General features: G+C 32.6%; 3 protein-coding genes across 6 annotated transcripts; 1 reads left to right on the top strand and 2 right to left on the bottom strand.

Moving 5' to 3' along the window:
• Nucleotides 1-2,576: 2,576 nt before the first annotated feature.
• On the bottom strand, nt 2,577-18,548 carry LOC110998103. Its single transcript, XM_022266563.2, has 2 exons — nt 18,359-18,548; nt 2,577-6,386 (listed from the first exon to the last, which is right to left on the bottom strand). The coding sequence occupies exon 2, from the start codon at nt 6,365-6,367 to the stop codon at nt 5,066-5,068; it is 1,302 nt and encodes a 433-aa protein (XP_022122255.1). The 5' UTR covers nt 6,368-6,386; nt 18,359-18,548; the 3' UTR covers nt 2,577-5,065.
• A 2,474-nt stretch (nt 18,549-21,022) lies between these two features.
• On the top strand, nt 21,023-21,987 carry LOC110998069. Of its 2 annotated transcripts, none has more exons than XM_022266503.2 (2): nt 21,023-21,084; nt 21,340-21,987. In XM_022266503.2, the coding sequence occupies exon 2, from the start codon at nt 21,347-21,349 to the stop codon at nt 21,971-21,973; it is 627 nt and encodes a 208-aa protein (XP_022122195.1). In that variant the 5' UTR covers nt 21,023-21,084; nt 21,340-21,346; the 3' UTR covers nt 21,974-21,987. The 2 variants fall into 2 exon arrangements, with proteins under 2 accessions (XP_022122195.1, XP_022122194.1); XM_022266502.2 differs by lacking the exon at nt 21,023-21,084 and adding an exon at nt 21,091-21,246.
• A 309-nt stretch (nt 21,988-22,296) lies between these two features.
• Nucleotides 22,297-24,026, bottom strand: LOC110998070 (N-alpha-acetyltransferase 11). Of its 3 annotated transcripts, none has more exons than XM_022266504.2 (4): nt 23,875-24,026; nt 23,156-23,490; nt 22,818-22,966; nt 22,297-22,567 (listed from the first exon to the last, which is right to left on the bottom strand). In XM_022266504.2, exons 2-4 carry the CDS (start codon nt 23,313-23,315, stop codon nt 22,340-22,342), a joined length of 537 nt encoding a protein of 178 aa, XP_022122196.1. In that variant the 5' UTR covers nt 23,316-23,490; nt 23,875-24,026; the 3' UTR covers nt 22,297-22,339. The 3 variants fall into 3 exon arrangements, with proteins under 3 accessions (XP_022122196.1, XP_022122197.1, XP_022122198.1); XM_022266505.2 differs by lacking the exon at nt 23,875-24,026 and adding an exon at nt 23,704-23,817; XM_022266506.2 differs by lacking the exon at nt 23,875-24,026 and adding an exon at nt 23,605-23,785.
• Nucleotides 24,027-24,142: the final 116 nt, after the last annotated feature.

The raw sequence follows: 24,142 nt of genomic DNA, 5'->3' as shown, positions 1-24,142 counted from the left end.
GATTCGTAGTTTGCTCTATAAATACCAAATATGACTTAACTCGATAGTTTAGTCTGAGCAAAGTGTTAGTGCGCTCTATAGATCTCGGCATTAGTGTTGCAAGCAAACGGACAAAAGGCTCACATGATATAAGTTTACTGCCAGCCATGGACACATCGCTAGAGAGCTTGTCAGTGCGTTGCCGGTCTATTAAGAATTTGTACTCTTTCCTTGATGAATCCTCAGTTGAATTGGTTGGAAATATTTTAGTAGACAGCTGGTTCCAAATAGTAACAGCGCGCCGTTAAAATCGCCTCACTGACTTAAAAAAACACTGAGATGTGGAACGACGAACGTGGAAATGTTACGTTTGTAATTTCGTATTCTCCCTCGATATCCGATTGTAAAATCCAGCTGACTGGTATTTATTGAAACAACTCCTTAAAACGCTCTCCGTGGTTAATGTGCAGAAGATGCAGAGAGACTTAACATCGCTACCTAACGCCAAGGGATGAAGCCGGTTAGAGGTTTAGTTTTGTTCCCATTTTATTAAGAATTACATGATATTATAAAATCAAACAAATTCGTGTGATTAATTTGCATTCAAACGTAGTTCTTATATTTTTATTTTGTAAACGGAGAAGATTGTAAAATAAATGAAAATAAACACTGCAAATCAACCTACGATATTACGAGTTAGGATGCAACCATTAAGTAATAGTACGTAAGTAATCACTTTCAAAACTTTATTTTAACCCAAAAACCTATCTCAATCCATAATTCACCATCTGAGATAGACATTTTAATCCTAATATTGATAAAAGTCTGCCAATTACCAATCGACGGAGCATCATATCAATCAATCACATAGATCTTTAGCATAGATCTTACGATACAACCTATCCATGGTAGGTCGAATCGGTGTATGTGAATAGACCTTTGTATGAAAAAAACAGTTCAACTGTGCCAATATCCTATCTTAAGATTTTAACCATCAGATTTTAATATAATTAAAAAGCTATTTGATATGTTTCAAACATAGACATGTATATTTTAATATTATTTTTAAGGTTTTATTTACTTTATATGGTTTATAATCAAATATGAGTGTAAAGAGCGGAGAGATTGCATCCTATCCGTCGCCAAAAATGGATTGTCTTCGAAGGGTTTGGTTATTGGGATGCAGATAGGAGATCGATTGATTGTCACGGTTGGACATTCCACAATCTCAGATTGTTCTCTATCTGAGATTGTGGATTAATTATTGGGCTTCTGGCAGTGACTCCTGCCATCTATATTCCGTTTTCGGAAGTCATAGTACAAATTGTAAAAATCACGTTTTAAGAGACATAAATGTGTTTTATTTTAGTGACATCTAACAAATATGCGTGGGACTACAAAAAATTGTGACTGTTTGGTTCGTCTACAGAGCTTAGCTTTAATAATAACAATGTGCTAAGTTCATAGATGGCGCTAAAAATAAATTATAAATGTTATATTACTATTAATTTAATTACCTGTTACTTAGCAAATTTGTTCAATACTTATAAAATAAAACCTGGAGATTTTTACTAAGATATTGCGTCATACTTTTAATTCTAGTGACATCTGCCAAATCTTTGTGGGACTATATTAAATTGTAAAAGTTCGCTTGTTTACCGAAAGCTGCCTAGATTTTAATTAATTCCGTTTTTTGTGCTGTTCAAGTATTTATCTTTGGTCTTTAGTGAGGATATAACAAGATATATTTACATTTATGATAAATTTACACAATTTATTTAAATATAAACTTGGAATCCGTTGTTTATACCATTACTACATTCTGATCTTCTTCTTTCAGAAATCAAAAGGCCTCGTTTTCTGCTGCGATTTGGTATTTCTTTAATGTTCCATAGAGTATTATAGTTGAATAAACATATTACATGTTAGAAATGCTCTTAATCTGAGTAATTTGTCATTTTGTGTCATGTTTTGTGGTAAAGGATTTATCTGCTCCTACAATATTATTATTCTCTGTACTCTGCTTGCAATGACATAAAGGACGATGAAAACTGTTATTAAATTATTAAATGCGGAATTGCATTTAATAAAATAAACAGTGAATAAATTCAATAATTAAATAACCAAGTAAGTATAATGTCGGATATTTTCCATAAGAGTTGTTACACAACCCGAACCACTGGTTACAAATATCGTACATTATCAACGAACACAGGAGAAAAAGTCCCCAAAGAAAAAGATACCAATGCGCTCGACAGAAAATTCAGGGAACTTAAAAATGCAATATCTTCGCGAATAAATCAAGAAGTGGACGACACACAGATAGCCCGTATCAAAATAGATGAGAAATTTGAAAAGGTCAATTCAAAGATAAATACAATGATTGATATGAAAGACACTATCATAATCCTTCGTAAAGATTTACAAACAGCTGAAGAAGTGCTTTGTAATATGGTTGAGAGAGTTGAAAAGTTAGAAAGTATTCTAGTCGTGAGTGAAGCTTCGAGTTTCCAATCGCACAACTCTTTTATGAGAGTTAATTCATATCAAGACTATTGATGGTTCCTGTTCTATATTCATCGTCATAAAAAAATAAATAAATAACATCAAATCTTTATTTAAAATCAATCAGCTCTTAGCTGAAGACATTCCATCTACATTTGATTACATTTAATGCAAATAATTTCTAATAAACTTATCTATAAATACAATTTAATTGTAGATACACTGGTAACATATAAATGCTCTACGCATTGCGTATTAATTTACTTACTTGTTCATAAAAAACAAAATAGTCTTATTAACCAAAGTACGCTTACGTCAAATTGTGTATAGGCTGAGACCAACCGTATTTGTTTTAAATAATGTTAAGGTTCTACAACATCCCGGTTTTACGGATACTAGGTTTGATATTATTATAAGGTATTTTTTGGCTCCAGCCTAGAGCTCCGTCGGTACAAAGGACCGACCGACCCCCAGTCTCGACTGAAAATAATAGGCGATATTTTAAATTTTAAGAAATATCTTAAAATAAAATCCCATCATAAGCTTGCCTGAGATCAATCAAGCCATATGCGATGCGCATCTATCGAACAAAACGGGGAATTCCCGTCGCCTGTTTTCGGTCGGTGTATTTTTCGCGTGTGCCTGAGGGGATGTTCCCCGTAATAGCCCAAAGCTCTTACAAATTCACTATTCGATCTTGGGTACAACTCTTCATCACAGCCGAAACACATTCAACATAGCAAATGTACTTTTAAAATAATAATAAGACTGATTCAGTTTTTATGAATGGAGTGAAATTATAGTACATTAAACACCTAGATTTGGCAGTAATTATAATAAAGATACAAGAAATTTTAATTACACCTAATAAAGAGCAGCTGTTACATACTTAGTAGAAATGAAAGAATTTTCATAAGAAAATTTAAGCTAAGGTCATCAATTGAATAATCTATGTATTTACAAAAATCATAATTACCTATGGCACTATGTATACGAAAAGCTGCTAAAAGAAATCGAAGCACCATACAAAACTAAATCTGTATAATTAATCTAATAAACAATAACAATGTACTTATAATACGACTAGCACACAATTAATGGGAAGAAATAAATTCTAATTCATCACAATATAGTATCGCTAGTTTTCAAGCAAAATGATTTAAACACAAAAATTGTGTTCGTTATATGTAAAAGTGTGTGAATTCTGATGTATTATAACCCGACTTTTATATATAAAAATAACGTATTGTGCTACTACGTAGAATTTATGCTTTGATAACAGGCCCCTGCCTCTGTAACATCGATTCCGATTCCAAACTTTTGCAATCGGAAGGTTACGTCATCAGTGCTGTGATTATTAAGAGGATTATCGAACTTCAAAAACTTCGAGTTCGGTTTCGCTGTCAATATTGGAAGTTACAGAGTACGGGCGCAGGCTTAAGTTAGGCGAGTTGTGTGAAAAAGTGCATTCGTTAATAAAATTGCTTTCAGGCCACGAAAGACATTAAATTAATTGAAACACATCAGAATTAACAGCAATGAATAAGAATGTACTAGCAACAAAATTATTAACTAATAGTCGTTGTTAAATGCAATAAAATTTTCATTATTTATCAACATTTTAACAGACATTCGCTCAAAGCTTTGTGCATCGTAATAATCAAATTATCTTTTTAAAAATTTATTAAATGAAATCACCCGAATTGTTCTACAACTGGTGTTTCTTGTGGTTTAATTATCTAAATCAATATAGCATACAGTTATGCCATTTACAATAATATAACGTATACAAACGGAAACTACTAATTTTTCTATAAAGATTTACGCTTTTAAAGCATACAGAGGCATAATGTATGATATATAATTTGAAACCTGAGGTTTTGATGTCAAGCCAAAAATAGTGTATTCAAATCTGGTAGTTTATCTACGTTAGAGGTTAGAAATGTCAAGTATTTTTACAAAGTACAAAAATAGTTTTGCACTAGAAGTTACTATATCCTACCAATATTTAATTTTATTGAAGTTATACTTCTTTTGGCGCGTCCGGGAAATATGATGGAGTAAATTAACAAAATCAAACAATTAAACATAATCAAACAAAAGAAGCATTCCCAACCCGGCTGGTCCCCGTGGGGAATTAGACCACCGCCCCCCAAATGTACAACCTTAAATGTAAAAACGGGGGAGGCCTTTGCCAGTGGGCACACAGAATCAGCTATCATAGACAACAAAAACAAAAGCTATAATGTATATATTGATCCTGCTATAAGGCTATAAATAATAAATAAATAAATAATTTTTACGACGCGCACGCACACTGTCACAAAAACTGACACCGTGAACTTAGCTAAGGTCAAAATTTTGTTTTTTTTTTCTACTGTTAGTATCAGTATTTCTACAAACGTCGAGTAAGGTGGATGATAAAAAAAATTAAAAGATTTTATCTTGCTGCGCAAAAGGAGTATAACTTCCAACGCGTTTTAACACACGTTTAGGTTACTTTACAACATAGATTTTACCACATTATTTAACTCTATTCAATAGCTACACATTGAATTACAAATTCAGTAATTGTAGATTTTCAATCGAATAAACAAATAAATGCTCGGATTAATCCATCAGTAAATTTAGCGCAACACCCTTTTTGTTTTTTATAAGTATTGTAAAGGTTTGGATCCTCTATTTGGTATTTTGGGTGTTTAAGACGTTTCGGGCGTCGACCACAGAGCTTTGTGGGTTGTAATTCTTCAGGCTCTGGTTCAGAACGTGGACTAAGCTTCACGGGGGCTGCCGCCGGATCCTTTGGTCGCGGTCGGGCCCAACGGCGAAGTAGATTCTCCTGATGTGCTCCGACAGGAATTGGTGCTGATAATTTCCTCGCTCGTGCCAATACCAGAGCTCTTTCCATTGGCTCTAACAACTCAAATCCAAATGCGCGTTCCAATTCATCGCCCTGAAGTAGCAGGTATCGAGGACAATATGACAGCTCTCCTAATGCGGCTCGTTTATTGGCAGGCGTCAACTCTCGTTTGTATTTCTTGCAAATAGATGTACTCCAGCGTGATAATGCTTCTATCAGAATAAGTTCATTCGATACTCTCAAAGTGTCTCGTTTAACAATCAACGCGAGGTCTTCATATGTGAGATCTTCGAGCTTCTCATGTTGTAGTGCCTCATCAGCATTATCGTCCAATACAAGGAGAGTGTTATGCGCTAACATGTCACACCAGCTCGCACATTGGGCGAGCGATCGAGCTGCTCTATCATCCGTCAAGGCAGGCAAGGGTGGCGCAGAAGCGGCACCAGGCAATCTAGCACACAAGAATCGTAAGTCTCGTATAATGTCCAGTGCTACTTCTGCGTCCAACATTTCGTCTAACTTGCGTGCACATCGTTCAGTAAGTTGAGGACATAAAAACTTGTAAGCAGCATCGAGGGTTGATCTAGCTGTGTGTACAGTTGTTAGTTGTGTGGGCTCACAATAATAGTATCTGAGTAGATTCTCAAATCCCCTGTGATCAATATAATCGACCACTATTACGTCGGTTTTAGCTGATAGTAGAGCTGCGAAGACAGGACTGGTTGCAGCCAGGACTCGCCGATGGCCGGGGAAGCGATATGTGTCGTCATTTATACCAGCTACAAATACAATGTCACTCTGAGTTTCATCATCGTATAAGTTAGGCGGAGATTCAGGAGAATTTTCTATGCTGTCATTTTCTATTATATCAGAAGTGGGACTGATGTAATCGACATATTGAGGACTGATCATAGGATCATCAGGTGTTGAAGCCAAGGGTAAATCCAATGGGTGAGAGTGAGGGGGAATAGGAGATCCGATGTCTTCCTCCTCCGTCCTCGCTGGATTCACAACTACAGTCATCTTGCTGGATAATTTTCTCCTGAAAAGAAACAAATGTTACATTAACCAATGCCATTACTCGTATACTGTCCAAACGTAAACCTACTGTCATTTTTTGACAGATTTAGGGTTTGTTTCACAATGTATGGATGAATTACCAAATAGATATGCATATATAAATATTTTTTATTTTTATTTATTTATTTACACTTCGTTGCTAAAGAAATACAAATAACACAGTATATATAAATTACAAGGGATGCAACGGGCGGCCTTATTGCTAACAAGCGATCTCTTCCAGGCAACCCTAGTAAGAATAGAAAAAAATAAAAAAAAATGATGGGTGAAACTTTGCGTTTCATGACGAATACTAGGGCGGATCCAGCTTTGGCGCATCATGACCCCCATGACCCTCCCCCCCTCTGAATCTGCCGTTGGACGAATAGCGCTATCTGACGTTCGTGAAACGCACCAATAGTGTTTGTCCTACCACTAAGTAAAAAAAAAGCTTATTTGGAAAAACAGACTATTAACCTCACTACTATTTTGTCCATCTTGTACATAACATATTTCAATCAGGAATTACTTTGAATATTTTCGCGTTGTTATCTTACGAGTGCTAAGTTATCAATACCATAAAGAGTCATTATTACCACGTCTAACAAATCATTCTAGGTGTTAAAGACATTCAAGGGTAATATTATCCGTAGGTCATTATGTACTACGTAATATATTACGGCTTCCGTTTTATTCAATAAGGTTGTTCAATTCTTTGTAATGCTTAATTGAGATCGATAACAATGGGTAAATATTGGAAGGAAATAACATGCAATATTGAGTAATAGTTATGAGTTTAATAACAATAATAAACCATACTTTATTTGATTTTTTTTTGCTAAGGGACAGAAAAAATACAATCGAATTAAAATACATGTCTCAAAAAGTCTTAAGTTAGACTAGATCGTTATTTTCAAGACAAATCTATTAAAATTAAATTCTGTGGCCATAGGTCAGAATATAAGTCATACTGAGAAACAATGTACTTATCATTGTCTGATCTATGGCCACAGATATATAAAAAATAATTATTCTTGTAACGTAAGCCTCAAATAAATTCGGTCATTCAAAATAGCTTTGGAGTTTGGAGAAACTATTTTTTTTATACTTGAGTGCAGTTACCAGGTCGCGCCATGTGAAACCAAATATAGTGCATTTGCACATGCGGTGCGTCACCGCTCCGGATCAGCTAACAAAAATATACTAACGCCCCAATAATGTGTGCATACCTTGATATTCCGTGGAGCAATGGCGCTTTGATTATGAAAATAATACCAATATTTCTGCCCAGAATAAAACTACTTTTGCATAAAAAATTATTTGTAACAGGCTTATACCGCTTTTACATTTAGCCGTAGTGAGCAGGGAAGTGGGCAGGACGAGTCGTCTCTATCACGTTTACACACTCGTCCTGCCCACGTATTAGAATGTATGTGTGTAGTGTCACCATTACTCCTAATTCTCTAACCTGTACAAGTTCTTGAAGACCTTAAGAATCCAGGGAATCAGTAAAATCATTTGTGTGCCTTATTGTTCAATGGGAAACCCAATTTAGGGTGATTTACGTCTCGCCTTTCTAATAAAAATTCTTTTTTCACATAATTCTGAAATAAATTTCCGCATTCACAAATTAGGCCGTCGTCGTGTGATGCTGCAATAAACGGAAACAATAATTTCAAAATGAGAACATATAAATATCTTATGATATACTTATATATTATAAATATCTATTTTTACGAAGCGGTATAAAAATATTATTTACCGTCTCTATTAGGCTTAGTATATTCCCCATCTCAGAACGGAAGCAGCGTACATTGGGCACGACATCAAACGATTTAATAAAGATGAAAAGATTAAAGAATCTTTACCAACGCTCTATCTTTACCAGTTAACCAAAGGACCACACAAATTATGCTTGAATTAAACATTTTTTTCTTAAATATTTTCATTAATCGCAATGTTTACTAATATATAACCTTAGGCTACGACCTAATTAAGCCGGCTTAAACAGCAGGGAAAGAACCAAGGAGAAAGAGATGAAGCCGCCCCAAAGTGGATGGAAGAAATAGAAGCGGTAGCAGGAAGTGAATGGAGAAAGGAAGCCTTTACCCGGGAAGAGGGTCTAATCGACAGTACTGAAGGAAGCTAGTTGATACTCTCAATGGCATAAGGCTCGCGAGGGCGTTGCCGGCCTTTTAAAATTGGTACGCTCTTTTCTTGAAGGACCCTAAGTCGAATTGGATCGGAATTACTTTAGTGGGCAGCTGATTCCACGTATATGCTTATATATTGCTTCGAAGTCTCAAATTCTCTGGAATAAATTCTTTGGAATAAAATAGGCCTTTATTATTACTACTAAGCTGCAGGTTTTGTTTTGTTTGGTTTTGCAGGAACAAAGGTTCATTATGATGCCCCACTATACTCATAGTCATATACATCGTACGTTTATAACGTTGAACTAAATTTGCCCTATATTTAGCTTAATCCACACACCGTGGCACTATGTTGCGAAAACATTAAAGCATTCTCAGAGTCCATTAGGACTGAACACCGTTTAATTTTATCGCCGCATATCTTATTGGTGTGGTTATATTGGCTTTCTTCTTGATGCGAATATTGCATTAGCTAAGTTTCAATAGCTCTATTTAATAAAGCAATAGATTTTAATATATATATTGTTTTTAATAATGATAAGTTTTAATAAATAGTCTAAGAGGTGAGGGCCTGATGACCTGTAACACAGGTCCCTTTAACAGCCATCAGCCATACACAAACAAGCATCTTTCTTCAATAGAAGAATATTATTTATAATAATAAATACATATTACTTCATTTTGTGGTCTATGTATGAAGTTTTAGTAAAAATAAATAAAGATTATTATTACTTATTTACAACTTGTATAGTTAATTTAAGTTGTACGTACATATTTATTTTTTACTGTAAGCTGCTTCATCTAAATGAACGTCAAACTTCATATCGACTTCTTTAAGGTTATATTAACCCTCATACTCTTAAGTAGATAAAAAAGGATTCACAGACCTTAAGTGGGTCAATAACGTTTCTACATTTGTGAGGTTTCTATAAATCCTAACATTTAGTTCCAGGGCCGCGTTTAACTGTGAACGGCATAAACACAAAAACTATTTCGTACGAATTTCACTAATATGTAGCTATTTGATATGGAACGAAGAAGCGGGTCACTTTGACTAAAGTGATAACAGTCGCCCATGGACACCTGCATCACTGGGGGCAAGTGCCAACCTTACATAAAATGGTATCTGCAATCTTTACATACCATAATTAAATCTAACATTGGACATCAAATAAGATAAGCCGGGGCCATTTTAAAATAAAAGTAAAAGATATGGACACGCTCCACATAGCGTATATCCTTCTAATTGCGCAATTCAGCTTAAGCGATAATGCCCACAGCCTTGTACTGAAATCAAGGCGATTATTAATTAGATCATGTACAGTATCCCTTTTACATGACGTAATTATTTCATTTGCGGAAATTGAGGTCTTGTAACGTGATCGATTTGTTGGACGTGACCATTGATCTTATAGGGACTGACTGCGAAGGTTGTTTACGAAGGAAAGGGAATATTCACTATAAAGTTTCGTAATGTAGGTAAATTTATAATTAAATGTAGTAACAATTTTGGCATTACGTTAATGCGTACATTTAATCCAGTATATATTTAAAAAAATACGTGTGGTACTCGGGGACTGCTGAAATAAAGCTATAGCATTTTTTAGCAACTCATGCAAATATAAATAATGATTTATTTATTTTTATGTGGTATTTTTTCTCTGTATTATATATATATATATAATGCAAGTTTTATCTTTGATATTAATTAAATCTACTACTCTATCCCACTCAGACACCTTTTATATAGTCCGTCTCACTCTCACGGGTACCGGCTGCACCGGCCGCGGTTACTACGTCACCGATCAGTGTTAGGTTTTTTTTTGTTACGGAATTTCTTAATTCGGTCGCCGCGCTCAAAGCCAGCGATAGAATCTATGCAATAACTTAACAAATACTTTTATGACCGTTATATGTACGCCGCAGATCAGATTAAATAAAACATAAAACTAAAACAAATGAAAAAACGAATGGCAATTGTCTTAGGGAAAATAAACGTGGGCTGGTATTAAAAAAAAATTGTACTCCTACATTATATATGGCCGTCTTTCCTCCAAATTCAACTTTGTACACGAGCTAATTAAGGTTTTAATTTGGGGTTTGGTAGAACTTGCACAGGGTACGAAGTCACAAAATAAAAAATACACAGGGATGAAAAATTCAAATATAAACAAAACTAATTATTTCGGTGTTGATAATAATCATTAAATTACTGAATTTAATCCATCAAAGTTGAGTACATTCGTCGTACTATGTGAAAAATGTTATATACCTTGTCTTCCAAAATTTTGTTTAAATAATATAAATCTAGAACATAAATGAATAAAACAAATAGAAACGATGTGAAGCGTAACATCGGTGTATCGGAAATAGACTGGGGCACGCGGAAACGTAAGGGAAATGACCGGGATAGTGTCGCCTGTATTGATCTTCAGTTTAAAAGGATTGAAACATATGCTGAAAGTCTGCAAACTACTGACATGTTTTTAACTACACAATTCGTTCAGTATTTTGAAAAAAATATGGGGTACTAGACCAACACTTCTGTCTCAAATCCTATTCTCATTTTATGTACAAAAAAATATCGCATTTTTTATCAAATGTAAATTATTTTTAAATCAGTTGTTTGCTCTGTACATAAATTGTGTTCAATATTTGAAAAAAAAAAATTTAAAGCACATTTTACGGCAAAAATACGAACAAAAATGGCTTGACAGGTGTCAGCCCCAGATATTTAGATTTTTCTATTCTTTATAACTTTTTATTTAATGTTTTTCAATATTCAACGTGACGTTACTAAAATATTTTGTGTTTTAAATTTGATCTTTGTAATTAATTATATTTGCACAAGCGGTTAATGTCGTAACACGTATTTTAGCACCTCTGACGTCGGAAACTGTGATCTTGAAAACTAAATATTACATCAATATGTTATTAGTATAATGACTGAAATGGCTCGCGCTGAATTGGGCAAATTAAATAAAGAAACAATAGTATGCGCAATACTGTATGTATTTATATAATTAAGCTAAAATAAATATTTGGAGCTGGCAATGTTACTTGCTGCGTCCCTTCTTGTCGTAGTGATGCAATCTATTTATTGAAAATTCTGGTTGGGGACAAACTCAATATTTACCTAGCACATAATACATAAGCTTTATAATAATCAAATTTTTGGACAAGTGCGGCCAAAGAAGAAAGAAATATTTTTAATACAATTCATATCCGTTTCCCGGGCGACAAAATGTGGGAGCGAGGTACTAAAAATAATCACAAATTATTGATTGTTCGGGTACCTTTCTACGTTGTTGTTGTGTATTTCTATGTATTTAACGTTTAATATTTTCAGTAAATACATCACTAAGAAACATACATTTTACCTATTTAATATGCCTTGACAACTATTCATGACAATTTATGAATTCGGTGAGAATATATATGGACTTGGGAAGAAAATCCGAGAGACAATTCAGAATTTTCACAAAAAATGACAAGACAGGCCAGTCTTGTCATAGAATATAACCTAAAAATGGTTTAGCCCCCTTATATTTAAATAGGTGTACCCAAGGGGGTAATAAGATAATGATTGTCTAATAGTGAATTTCACCCCACCTCTCTATGTAAGGATTTAAAAGTAAAAACCAAATTTAATTATTAAGTCGCCACAAGACAACAGTTTAAATATTTTTAATTTGTTGACAGAGAGATAATATTAAAACTGTTTATTAAAATAGACAGTTCATCACATTTATGAAAAATGCAGTGATATTAGGTCAACGCAGTATTGCACAGCCAAATATACTTTCCATGGTAGGGCGGGCGGGCTGGCCCCGGAGCCGCCCTACATTCCGAAACTAGGTCAAGAGTAACCCGTGACTAGTGAAATTAGCTCCTAACGGAATTTCCGCTATGGCCAGTTTTATTTTAGGCATATTATCATGACACAAACACTTGCTTACATTGAAGGACTGTTGATAATTGAACGATGTCTGGCATCGAACGACTCCGATATTTAATGAGTAATTTTAATTTTTGAAGGATATTGTCTAAATAGGAAAATTTTACCTTCATTAACCTTCATAAACGTCACTAGGAAAAAAAATCTTATTAACAAATAGAAAGAGTACAAAACAAATATCGTTTTTGTCATATATTTGTGTACAGTAAGTGCTACCTACATAGATCTTCCATACACTTCAAATTTAAAAAAAATCAAATTTTTCATACACGATTATAAAATATTTTATATTAGCATTATAAAGTTCATAAAATTGTCATAGTATATTTATATGATGCTAATTAAATGCAGTTTTGCATTAGTGACATAAAAACCTTGATAAGAATAAATTTTTATAAAGTTCACTAAGGAGATATTATATAATACATATTATATCAACAAAATAGTGGTAAAGTTTTTAAACCGTGATTTTCTAGCTAACCTGGTCTTGTCTTTTTTTATATAAGCCCCGAGGGCCAAGTTTGATTCTGAGAAAGGAACGCACTTTTTTATTTCCTTTATTTATTATAGAGTTATCCAACGCGGAAACAGATCAGTGAAATAGGCCTGGCTTTCTCTCCCCGCGCCCCGCATGAGGGAGGGTGTGCTATTTACGATGAAAAACTCTTATAAGAGGAAAACAATTTGACGAAATGTTCTTAAAATAATAAAAAACGATTTAGTAATAACAAAACCGAGATTGCCCAAAACAGAATCGTGTTAGGAATTCTAAATTTGAACTTTTAACGCATTTCCACCAATGTGAACCGCCATTAAAGTTTAAGGTCAAAATCCTGTGATGAGCAATTGATACAGATTTATATTCGAAATTTGAATCATACCCGTCAAGGATCTCACACGTGAATCATTATGAAGTTGAGTTTGTAAATTTACAGAAAATCATATTTGATTGGAATCGCAATTATTCTAATTTTAAATGAATTGAGTTGAAATCAAATTCTGGGATTAGACAAGGTATTCCTGTATACAAATACTGATAACCATCTACTAAGTAACCTCTAACAATTGGCTCGGGATCTCAAAATTATATGTATCCATACATAATCACGATACTTATTCACATTTATACCTTGTGAACCTACAATACACTCGCTGACTAGGAATAAATTCAGGCTGCGCGTGATTTACATAGATATGATATTGATCTTCTCTATCCGATGAATGTTTTTTGAGAACTAGATACATCAGCTATTCTTCTTTCCTCGCGATGTTTTCCTACAGTGTAAAAGTATTTGCGCACAGAGAAAGAATTATTTAAAGCCAGGGTACGAGCACACTTCAGTCATACTGTATTTTCATTTAACACCTAAAATTAAATACATGTTTTTTAATGTCTTTTGAAGGTGACAGTGGCATCCTTATCTAGTCCATCGGAACATAAAAATGGATACATTGTGGAATACAGTCACGAATTGAAGCTATTAAAATTTTACGAGGGCAATATGTCTAAAAGTTTATTTTACTTACTTATATAATATGAGATGTTAAATGATCATTTTCGAATTACACACATGCTCAAAATGCATCGCAGTCGCTAACCCTCCGGCTTTCAGAATGTCCATGGGCGGCGGTATGACTTAACATCATATGAGTCTTCTGCTTGTTTGTTCTTTAAGCACATTTGTCTATGTCTATTGATAAAAACGTTCTTTATTTAAAATAAAATTCAATGTATTCAAATTTATGAATTCGGTTATAAAAATCTTTTAATACATAGTCTGTTCAATGGGCTGGCATAGACTGGAGAGTCTGTGACGTTTTTTAATAGTGCTAACTTGACAGGATCTTGAAAATTATTATAATAAAAGAATCATACATTAGATTTAAAGCCCTCACCCCTTAGAGAGGGTAATGTACCCAAAGGGAATGCCAGACAGAATAAATTTAACGTTTCCTTAACTCTGAATTATTGTCTACAGTCTAGACGGTGTTCTAGACTTCTAAGTTCTAGCCTAACCACATTGTAGCTTAATTTAAAAATTAAGTTTTAAAGGCTACATTTATACAAAACAATGCTTTTAAAGGTTTTGAACTGATTTGATTTGACTATATACACCCTGTCATTATGTCACAAAATATAATGACAACTGACAGCCACGGCTTTGCTCCGGCATTTATAAATCTGACGGGTCTTTTGGAGTTTCATACTTTGTCAATCGAATGGAACTTGATATAAGGAATCATTTTAGTTAAGCTATCAAGTCTCCCATTCAGTATGAACAACCTCCGATGCCCACTAAATAAAAAATGACTGACAGGATTTTAAGTAAATTTTACTCACAAAACGAGGTTAAGTACTATTTAAAACTCACCAATAACAAAGTTGATGTCGTCTTTTTCACGCCAGTGAATTGTAAATGAATTATAAACCCCATAATTCCAAATACATATACCCCTATATTACTAATCCTTACTCCTGTTAATTTCGAATAAACTTTTCCATTGATGGAAATGTATCCTAAATTCGCTGTATTTTGAACCCTATGAATGAAATAGGCATGTGTGTTTAATTAGCCGTGCTGCATTACAATCACCCCAAAAGTAATTGTAACATCACTATCACATAGTGCTGTTTAACTGTTACAATAAAATTGTGGAACTCCTAAGTTTACCATGCTACTATGTTATTGACAATCAATTTTTTTTAGAAAAGCGGAAGGCATATAATGTAGATCTCAGTACCATTCGACATTCTGCTTAATATTAAATAGTATGTCAATTAATAATACAAGATATACACATGTACTTACCTAAAGAATCTATGTGAACCTGAAGTTACTGAACTAAAATTCTGGTAAGAAATAAAAATGAAACAGTTATGCAGTCTGTGACACCACAATCCATTGGTGGTCCAGCATCCCATCCATAATCCCAGCAAATCACTCTATGCATACATGTCTATAATAAAGTCTCATCCGTGTTAGGTGTATATAAGAGTTGTTGCTTAAGTAAGTCCTTTTAAATCAGTTAATTTTATACACCAACACAAACTTGAAATATTTCCTATATGTAATTCAATCACGTGGGTGGACATACGATGCCTATTGCAGCGTAAAATGGAAGCAATATAATGTTAATGCGTGATTTCACAGGTGTGATTAAACACGCACAGCACATCACTACACTTCTGACGCTGCCTACGCGTCATCACGCCCAGTCATCCGGAAACATCAATTAATTTTATAATTTACTTGAAACACGATTGCTAAGAGCTTCATTAACAATATAATACTCTAAATTTACCTTTAATTATATGCAACAATTGATTGGAAATGATTTTAAAAATAGCAAAAAAGGACAATTATTTTCTTGTGAATCTTTAATTAGTAGTTTCTTTAAATGTTTTTCCGCTACTGTTCTAACAACTATTTTCATTTTATGTTCTATTGAAAACGCCTATGCCACAATCAGTCGACAGTAAAATGATGTTACATCAAGTTAATAAAAGATAAACCGAATAAAATGGAACCATATTTTAAACGTATATTTGAAAATAATTTATATATATTCTTCATATAAATCACCCTGAAGACCACAAATTAATGATTACTGATGATTCATTATAACAAAAGCGATTCAACAAACAAGACAATATTGTGTATGACGTTTCTCTCTCATTATGTGTTCTGGCCATAAACAGATCAGACACCCGTTTCATTAGAATCATTATTCTATATTTTATCATATAGAATAATCATTCATAAACGAACTTTACCCAAATGTAAAATATACAACATTGTCAATAAAACTAACCGAAATAATTAATTTCAATTCGAAAAAAAATGTTTTGCGCTTCGTATAATGAGGCTCTCTCATGTTTTCTTTCATCAAATGTAATAACTTATAGCTGTGCGTCAATTGGCCAAACGAACTTAGTCGCGGTGTGTCTCTTTTACTTTCTTAATAATAAAATTTCAACGTTACAGATAAATTTCCCACCACATTGTACACAACGGCGGATTCATGGCGGCCATGACCGCCCCCTGGTCTAGTTCCAGGACTTAGATGGACCACTAATTGAACACATTGATTTAATTTCAACATTTTGTCACCATCCAGATTGTATGTAACTACATATCTTTAATATTCAATTTTTTTTATAGATCAGGGGGCAAACGGGCAGGATACTCCCTTGATTTCATTATGATTATATTATATTATTAATTTAATATAATATAATAACTTTGTAGTACTAAATCGCAGTATACAAAGCTACAGGTGTGTCAAAGAGCGATGGAACGATGTATGATTTGGAGGAGGCCTTTGAGGGGAAAAGGGTTGAAATGGAAATGTGTTTAAATGTAAATAGAAAATCATCAAATCAATCAAATTGGAAGTATTTCAAAGTAAGTTTTGGAGGAGTCGAAATACTGTGGTATTCCCAAATTTCACAAATCCTCTTAATTTTTAAGTATATTTTTTACTTCTAAGTATGTATATATATTTTTTTTCATGTCATTTACTTCTGTGAGTAGTTGAAGCTTTTGGTTTCTACGAGTATAATACTTCACTACATCTCGCTATTTCTGTCTTAGCTGTAAATATTTATATCGAACTGAAATTCAACTTATGAACATCTAGGATTATCCGCGCAATATATTTTTTTGCAAATATCAGATCGTAAAATGTAAAAAAAACATTCTCAAACTATGACGTGACCAATGGAAAGGAATATTTTTATATATTAAGACCATGTAACATATATCATAATAAAAGACATTTGATTTCATTAAATAATTTCTAAGATACGATTATTATGTCTGTGATACATATACCAGCTTTGGCGATCTGCCAATATGAAGACACTTTCAAAATATAACGAATCAACTTCCTTTCGTGTATCTTAAAACTTCTCAATATTAAACTTTCCATTTAATATTCAATTATAGTTGTTTCAATTTTTTATTATTATTATTATTACTATGTAGGTTAAGAACTTTATTTGTGTGTAATAAATAAAAATGTATGTTGATAAAAAGGTACTACTACTATACTAGACTATTAGCACTGTACTTTATTATACTAGACAGTATAGTCTAGTATAATAAAGGTACTTACAATACAACTATTACAATACAAAAATTGCGATACAACCTCTTTAGGTTTGGGCCTCAGATTTCTATTGTATATTATATAAATGCGCACATAGAAAGAAAATCCATTGGTGCACAGGCGGGGATTGAACCTACGACCTCAGAGATGAGAGTCGTACGCCACTAGGCCAACAGTACTCTATTTTCAAAGTTTACTATAACAATTTTAATCATTTGCCTTTATTGATTTATACTGTAAATAGTATATTTTGTATAAGGAAAATTGTAATTATTATGTCTGATAAAGGACCTGTATTTGTTATAAATTAGAATAGTTATCGCGTACTAACTATCGTACTTTCGAGTAATTAATAAAGTAATTACAAAATAACTAACAGTGAATACTAGGAATTAATTTTATTTAAATTATATATAATACCAAAAAAAATTAAAACTTAAATTAAATAGAGTTTTAATTTATTTTATAATAAAATATAAAAGTTAAACCTTAGTTATGATGTATATATTAATATGTATATAACAAAGAGCCAAGGTGGTTTAAGATCAATTTAATTACAATCCAAACAGAATGTTTAATTAGGTGTTTAAATAACAGTTAAGTATTAAAACTATATAGTGAATATTTAATATATATAATGGAAATTTTGTTTCATCTACCTGCCTACCTACCGATTCTCTTTGTACCAACACATGTTTTATCGATAAACTGATATTAATAATCAAAAACTACCTGTTGTAGGGCGTTTCACATTTCAGGACCACTTCACAGCACTCGCACTGTTGGCACAACAATCAATTGTTATGGAGGCGTGTTTTTATTTGATTTTAATATCTAGGTAAAGGAGTGCGCGCGCCGCCCGCCCTGGCCTAGCCCGGCGAAACCGCGCTTTCTCGCGCGAACACTCGCGTGAATTCAGCACTGAATGCCGACTGAGAATGTTCGACCGATATCCGCGCATGCGCACTCCAACAAAAGACGCTAAAAACGTTATTGACAAATAGTTTTCAGTCTTCGAAGAACAGGCAAGGAATGTACAAATGTTAAACAATAGATTAACTATTTGCTACCTGTCTATGAAACAATGTATTATTTATTGGTCTCCGATCTACATACAAATTTTCGGATATAAGGTCATTTAGCTACCTTGGTGTTTAGCATACTAAATAAAAATGAATCTATTTGTTTTATTTCCTTTGATTATTTTATTAAATCCGAGAGTTATTGTAATAATAATAATATTAATTGATTATTATATAATAAAGATTGTACGTCAGTTAGAAGCCAAACATATTGAATTTTATATAAGTATTTATTCTTCATATGAACTAAATCTCATATAATTAATTGCCTTAAAATGAATCGATTATTTATTATCAATTCAATTATGTTAACATCGATATGTTTTTAAATTTCCCATGTCAAAAAAAGGAAAAGCCTTCGGCGTTAGATATTAAATGATGGTTGGCCGTAGGTTCAGTGTCAGGAAATAATAAACAGTAAGTATCTCATCGGTAAGCACATAACACCATATTACAAACTTAATAAAACAGACGCTAAAGTAAGTCCGCGTTGTTTTATAAAAAATTATTTACGTTCAATTACAGTTTAACAATCATTACTTATTATCTTTTTATATGAATTAATTTAATACTTTGTAATAAGTTTTATTGTTTTTATATAAATATTAAATTAAATCAATGTTTGTGGTTGTTGATAATAAGCGTTCATATATATACATAACGATTATTTTCGTATCCCTGTAAAATACTCGATTTCTGATCGGCATAAAATGTGACCTACACGTTGACGTCAGGTGGAAATGCACTTCCACATCCCAAGAGGCCATAGACAATTTATTCAAATTCATAATTACGTAAGATCTTCATGGTCAACGCTCCTCATTTATCATGTAAAAAGCCCCCAGGCTTTTAAATTTGCAATATATATTTCATACTATGAATATTAACATATTTTTTTAATGACTGAATGAATGAAATTAAGCCCGGGAAGGTTTTATGAACAATTGTATTAGTGTTACATTTTATATTGTGATTTTTGTTCTCCTGGTTGTTTATAGGTTATCATTGCCACAGGACAAAGTTAGTAGTACAAAGAAAAACAAAGATACAAGGTAAATCTAGCGATTCAATAATCGCGTGTACTCTTTATCTTATCGGCTTTAGGCTGTGCATATATTGGGATTAAATACGATGCGGTTGTAACTTTGGAAAAGTATGTGTGTGCCCATTAGTAACACACAAAACACGTGTAAACCTTTTTAGCAAGTTGTCCCGCAAACGTCCTGATTTTAGTTAAAGATAATGTCCTGCAAAGTTTGGAAGCTAGATGTTGATAAGATAATACCTAATAAATAACATTCGTCATCTAAACATTGCTGAACCAGCAGATCGCTCATCCTTGGAGATAATGGAATGAATGAGTTCTGCTAAAGAATTTTGTTTTTGGTGAAATATGTTTTTAACAATTATTGATTAAATTTCCATAGTTATGGGGCCAATGGCTGGCCATACGTTATACTTTTACTAGGTGCTGTATTATTTATATACCTATATATTAATTATTTGAACATTGACTTATCTTGGTACTACGTTTTTACGTAAGAGCGTGTTCCTATTTTGAAAACAAAGCAGATTGGAAAAAGGTTACATCGTTTTAAATTCATTTTTTAATTATTATGAGGTGTGAAGAGCGTGATATTTTACAGTTTTGATACTTTACAAACATCCTGTGCATATATAAAAAGCACTTTAAGCGATTTAAAGGATCTATGAAGAGGTTATTACCATTTCTTTTTAGCCCTTTCTGGGCCTTTGATTTGAGAACTGGCAGGTTTATTTAATTAAGAAGCATTTATTTTTGTTTTCCTATTTTCATAAGTGTAATAACTTAAAAGGTTGTCTAATTGTTATTTTTTTTTTCTTAAAAACCTTTTTATTATGTAAAGTTAAGGCTCGGATCCACATAACGCAGATAGGGATAGATGTAGTGAACAAGCAATGGATGGAAGTGTCAAAAAAACGAAAATAAGTCAACCCTACACTAACGACCCAAACACTAAACATAATTAATGTAATACATTCTAAATTCAATTTCCTTTTGCGAAGATATATATATTTTGGGTTGGAAATTATTAAAGACCAGATAAAGAAGATAACAATGGTGAGACTGTTGCAATCTTTGCCTTGCAAGTACACTATGAAAAACAAACCGTTAAAACAAGTACAATGCCTTATAGTTGGTAGATTTTTCTAAAAAAAAATATAAAATTTATTGATACAGCTAACGGCATCTATGGACGTCTGGGTCACTACAGTTTTACTGTACCGACCACAGAGTGGGTATAATATAGAGTCAAAGCTTCTACCCTATAAACCACAGAGTATTGAGTATGCATATTTCATCAAGCTGTAAGCTGTAGTTGTATTTTGTATGTAGTATGTACATTTTGTATTTATTATTTTAATCATTATTAAAAATTCAAAGACCTCATATCCAAATGCTTTGAAATAAACGTTAAAATAAAAAAATATATTTGTTAATTGTGCTCTAGGTCTTCTATAAATAACGTAAAATTCCTACTGGGCCCTTTGTTTAAAGTATGTAAAGTAATAGTTTTGATAAGTAAGGGTGTTCTGCCTTTACATGTAGTTGTTATACTAGCACCATTTTTTAATGCATAATTTTTTTAGAAAAATAATGGCATCATTTCATGAGAGGCAAAAAAGTTTGTTTAATACTTTAAAAGATGCTGAAGATCAGTATAGTTTCTCTAAATCAAACAAAGTCACTAGAAATCAGGACTATGGGGAAATAGATAAGCATCAGTATAGAAAGTTGAAACGAGAAATGAAACAGTTCAGAGGCAAAGAGAGTATATACAAACGCACAGAATCTAGTTTAAAAGATTGTTTACAAAGAGGAAGAATACCTGATTATATGAAGAATCCACAAAAGTGGTCCTATTATTCACTTTCTGATGTTACACCAGATCAAATGTCAGATTCCACAAATGCAGCAACTGCTCTTGCCTTTATTCAAGAAATGGAGCAAAGGAAAGAATCATTTTCTACCATTACAGATGAAACTGGAGCAGTCTTCAAAAAACCTACATTTCAAATATCAAAAACAATTAAGCCTAAGGTAGAAGAAGAAACTAAAATTGTTTTCAAAAGTAGTAAGATTATAATGCCAGAGTATGTTGTTGGTGTCAGTAAGGCAGCAAAGAGTCCTAAGAAATTACGAATTAAGAAACCTGAATCAACAAACACTATTGAATTAAAACTTAACCACCTTTATGATGATGATAATGAAGATATTGAATAAAAGTATTCTTAATTCTTACTGTTTTATCTATACAGCTTGTTCTCTAGTTTTATTATTTCAATTTTTATGGCCTACAAGAAGTACATCATTTGGTGATAATTGATTTAATAATTTATAACTAAACAAGACTATTTCATAATAAATCTTGATTAGTCTTTTTTAAACAAATATTAAAAGTTGTTATTTTAAAAGCCTAGACCAAGAAGCTGTACAAATATTATTTAAGTCTGATATGAATGCTCATGTGTTGTAGTCCATGTATTGAATGTATCCTTCAATACATAAACTTCAACACATGTTCAAAAATATAAAAAAAACATTAATTTCATAAGATAAATTTATTGACAATAAACATTAATTACAAAATTAGCATTGTGAAACAATGGCTGATTCTGATTTAATTTCCATATTATCTGAGGGCTGGTTTTCTTTGCTCTCTGAGAAGGAACTTAGGTCTCTCATCATAGAGTATGCATCTTCTCCATCTGCATAATATTTGGGTTCAATTTCCAGTATTTTAAACCCTAATGAGTTTGTGTATAAGTTGAGCGCAGCTCTGTTACTCTTTCTTACATGCAGTGATACATACTTAGCCTGAAAAAAATAAGCAATGTTTACATAAATATATACAAACTAAAATAACAATATATCAGTAGCAATTATGAAATATTATTTTATTAAACCTTTCTTGAAAGTTTTAAATCCTTTAATGATTTACTAACACTCAACATAACACATATGTAGAACACTTAAATTGTCTATAGAATTATAACATTTATTTTAAAATTTCTTGTTTGTTATGTTAATTATTTAAAATACTAAAATTGGTTTTGCCCTGCTATACCTGAAAACATTCAACCATAGCCAATGATGCTTGGTTCATTAGCTTCTGGGCAAGACCTAGGCGTCTGTGTGATCTTTTTACAGCCAAAGATGTGATATGGCCATGTCTATTATCCTCACCATCCTCCTCCATCTTTGCAAGAACATACCCTAGAAAACAGTTTCAAGTGAAAAGAATGACTTTTAAATCCAACCAGATAATATTGACAAATTACGAAGTCTAATGTGCGTATAAATATTCAATTCAATTCTGATTACATTATTAGTATTGTAATTTTATTTTATTTATAGCATTCTAGCGTTTCTAAAACAAAGCTATGAATATATGATAGAACTAACCAACAATATGTCCCTTCTCATCTTCGGCAACATAACTCAGTTGGGGCCATGAAAGTCCATGATAAAAGTAATATTTCATCTGATAGTTTTCTGGTAAACATAAGAGGTTGCAGTGTTGCATGTTCATAAGATCGCTAGGCCGAGCACAACGGATATTCATTTTCGTAGTATTGTTATTCCTAGTTGTAGTTACAAAAATAATGATTATTCTTTTCTAGTCTTTCTTCCTTTGGGTTGTCGAACTTCAGACGCAGGTGGGGTTTCGGACATGCCACCTATAAGTTCACGGACAAAACGAAACTTTGATAGGCAACACTTCCAAACAACGTACCAACCTTAAACAAAGAACAAAGAATATTGAAACACTACATTAAAATTTAGAGTAAGCACTACTGGTGAGGCTACTTACAAAATAAAACAAATGCAATTACTAAAAATATGCTACATACAAAGGTTATTATAGCTAAAATAATTTCCTTCATTTCAGAACAAATTTTCGAAACAATAACATTAAATATGGAATGTATCAATTGTAAACTAACACGCACTTAATAACTATAACTTGTATGGTAGGTCTATTATACTGCAAATATACACAATATTTACGTCCATACTCCGTCTATGGTAACGAGTCGGCCATATTTTTTCAGGGATTTGCACGGGTCATAAATGCAAGATTTTAATATTAATATTTAAATTGTAACTATACAAAACAGTACCTCTTAATAAGGCTTCTAATGACGGCTAGTGGCAAAAAAATTAATTATTTCTAGTTTATTCAATTTGTTAAAAACAAAACATAACCTAAAATGTCTGCTGAAAAATTAGAAGTATTTTTTATCTTTAAAATTAGACGATTGACATATTACAACGAAAGTTGACATATTCACATTTCACTGGTCCTTTTTCCATAGTGGCAAAACATTTTCTAGAAATAATTCATCCATATAGTATTATGAATTACTGGGGCACAAGGAGCATTGAAGG

The sequence above is a fragment of the Pieris rapae genome, chromosome 16 (genome assembly GCF_905147795.1).
Source record: "Pieris rapae chromosome 16, ilPieRapa1.1, whole genome shotgun sequence".
NCBI lineage: Eukaryota > Metazoa > Arthropoda > Insecta > Lepidoptera > Pieridae > Pieris > Pieris rapae.
This window is presented reverse-complemented; position numbering and strand designations above follow the sequence as displayed.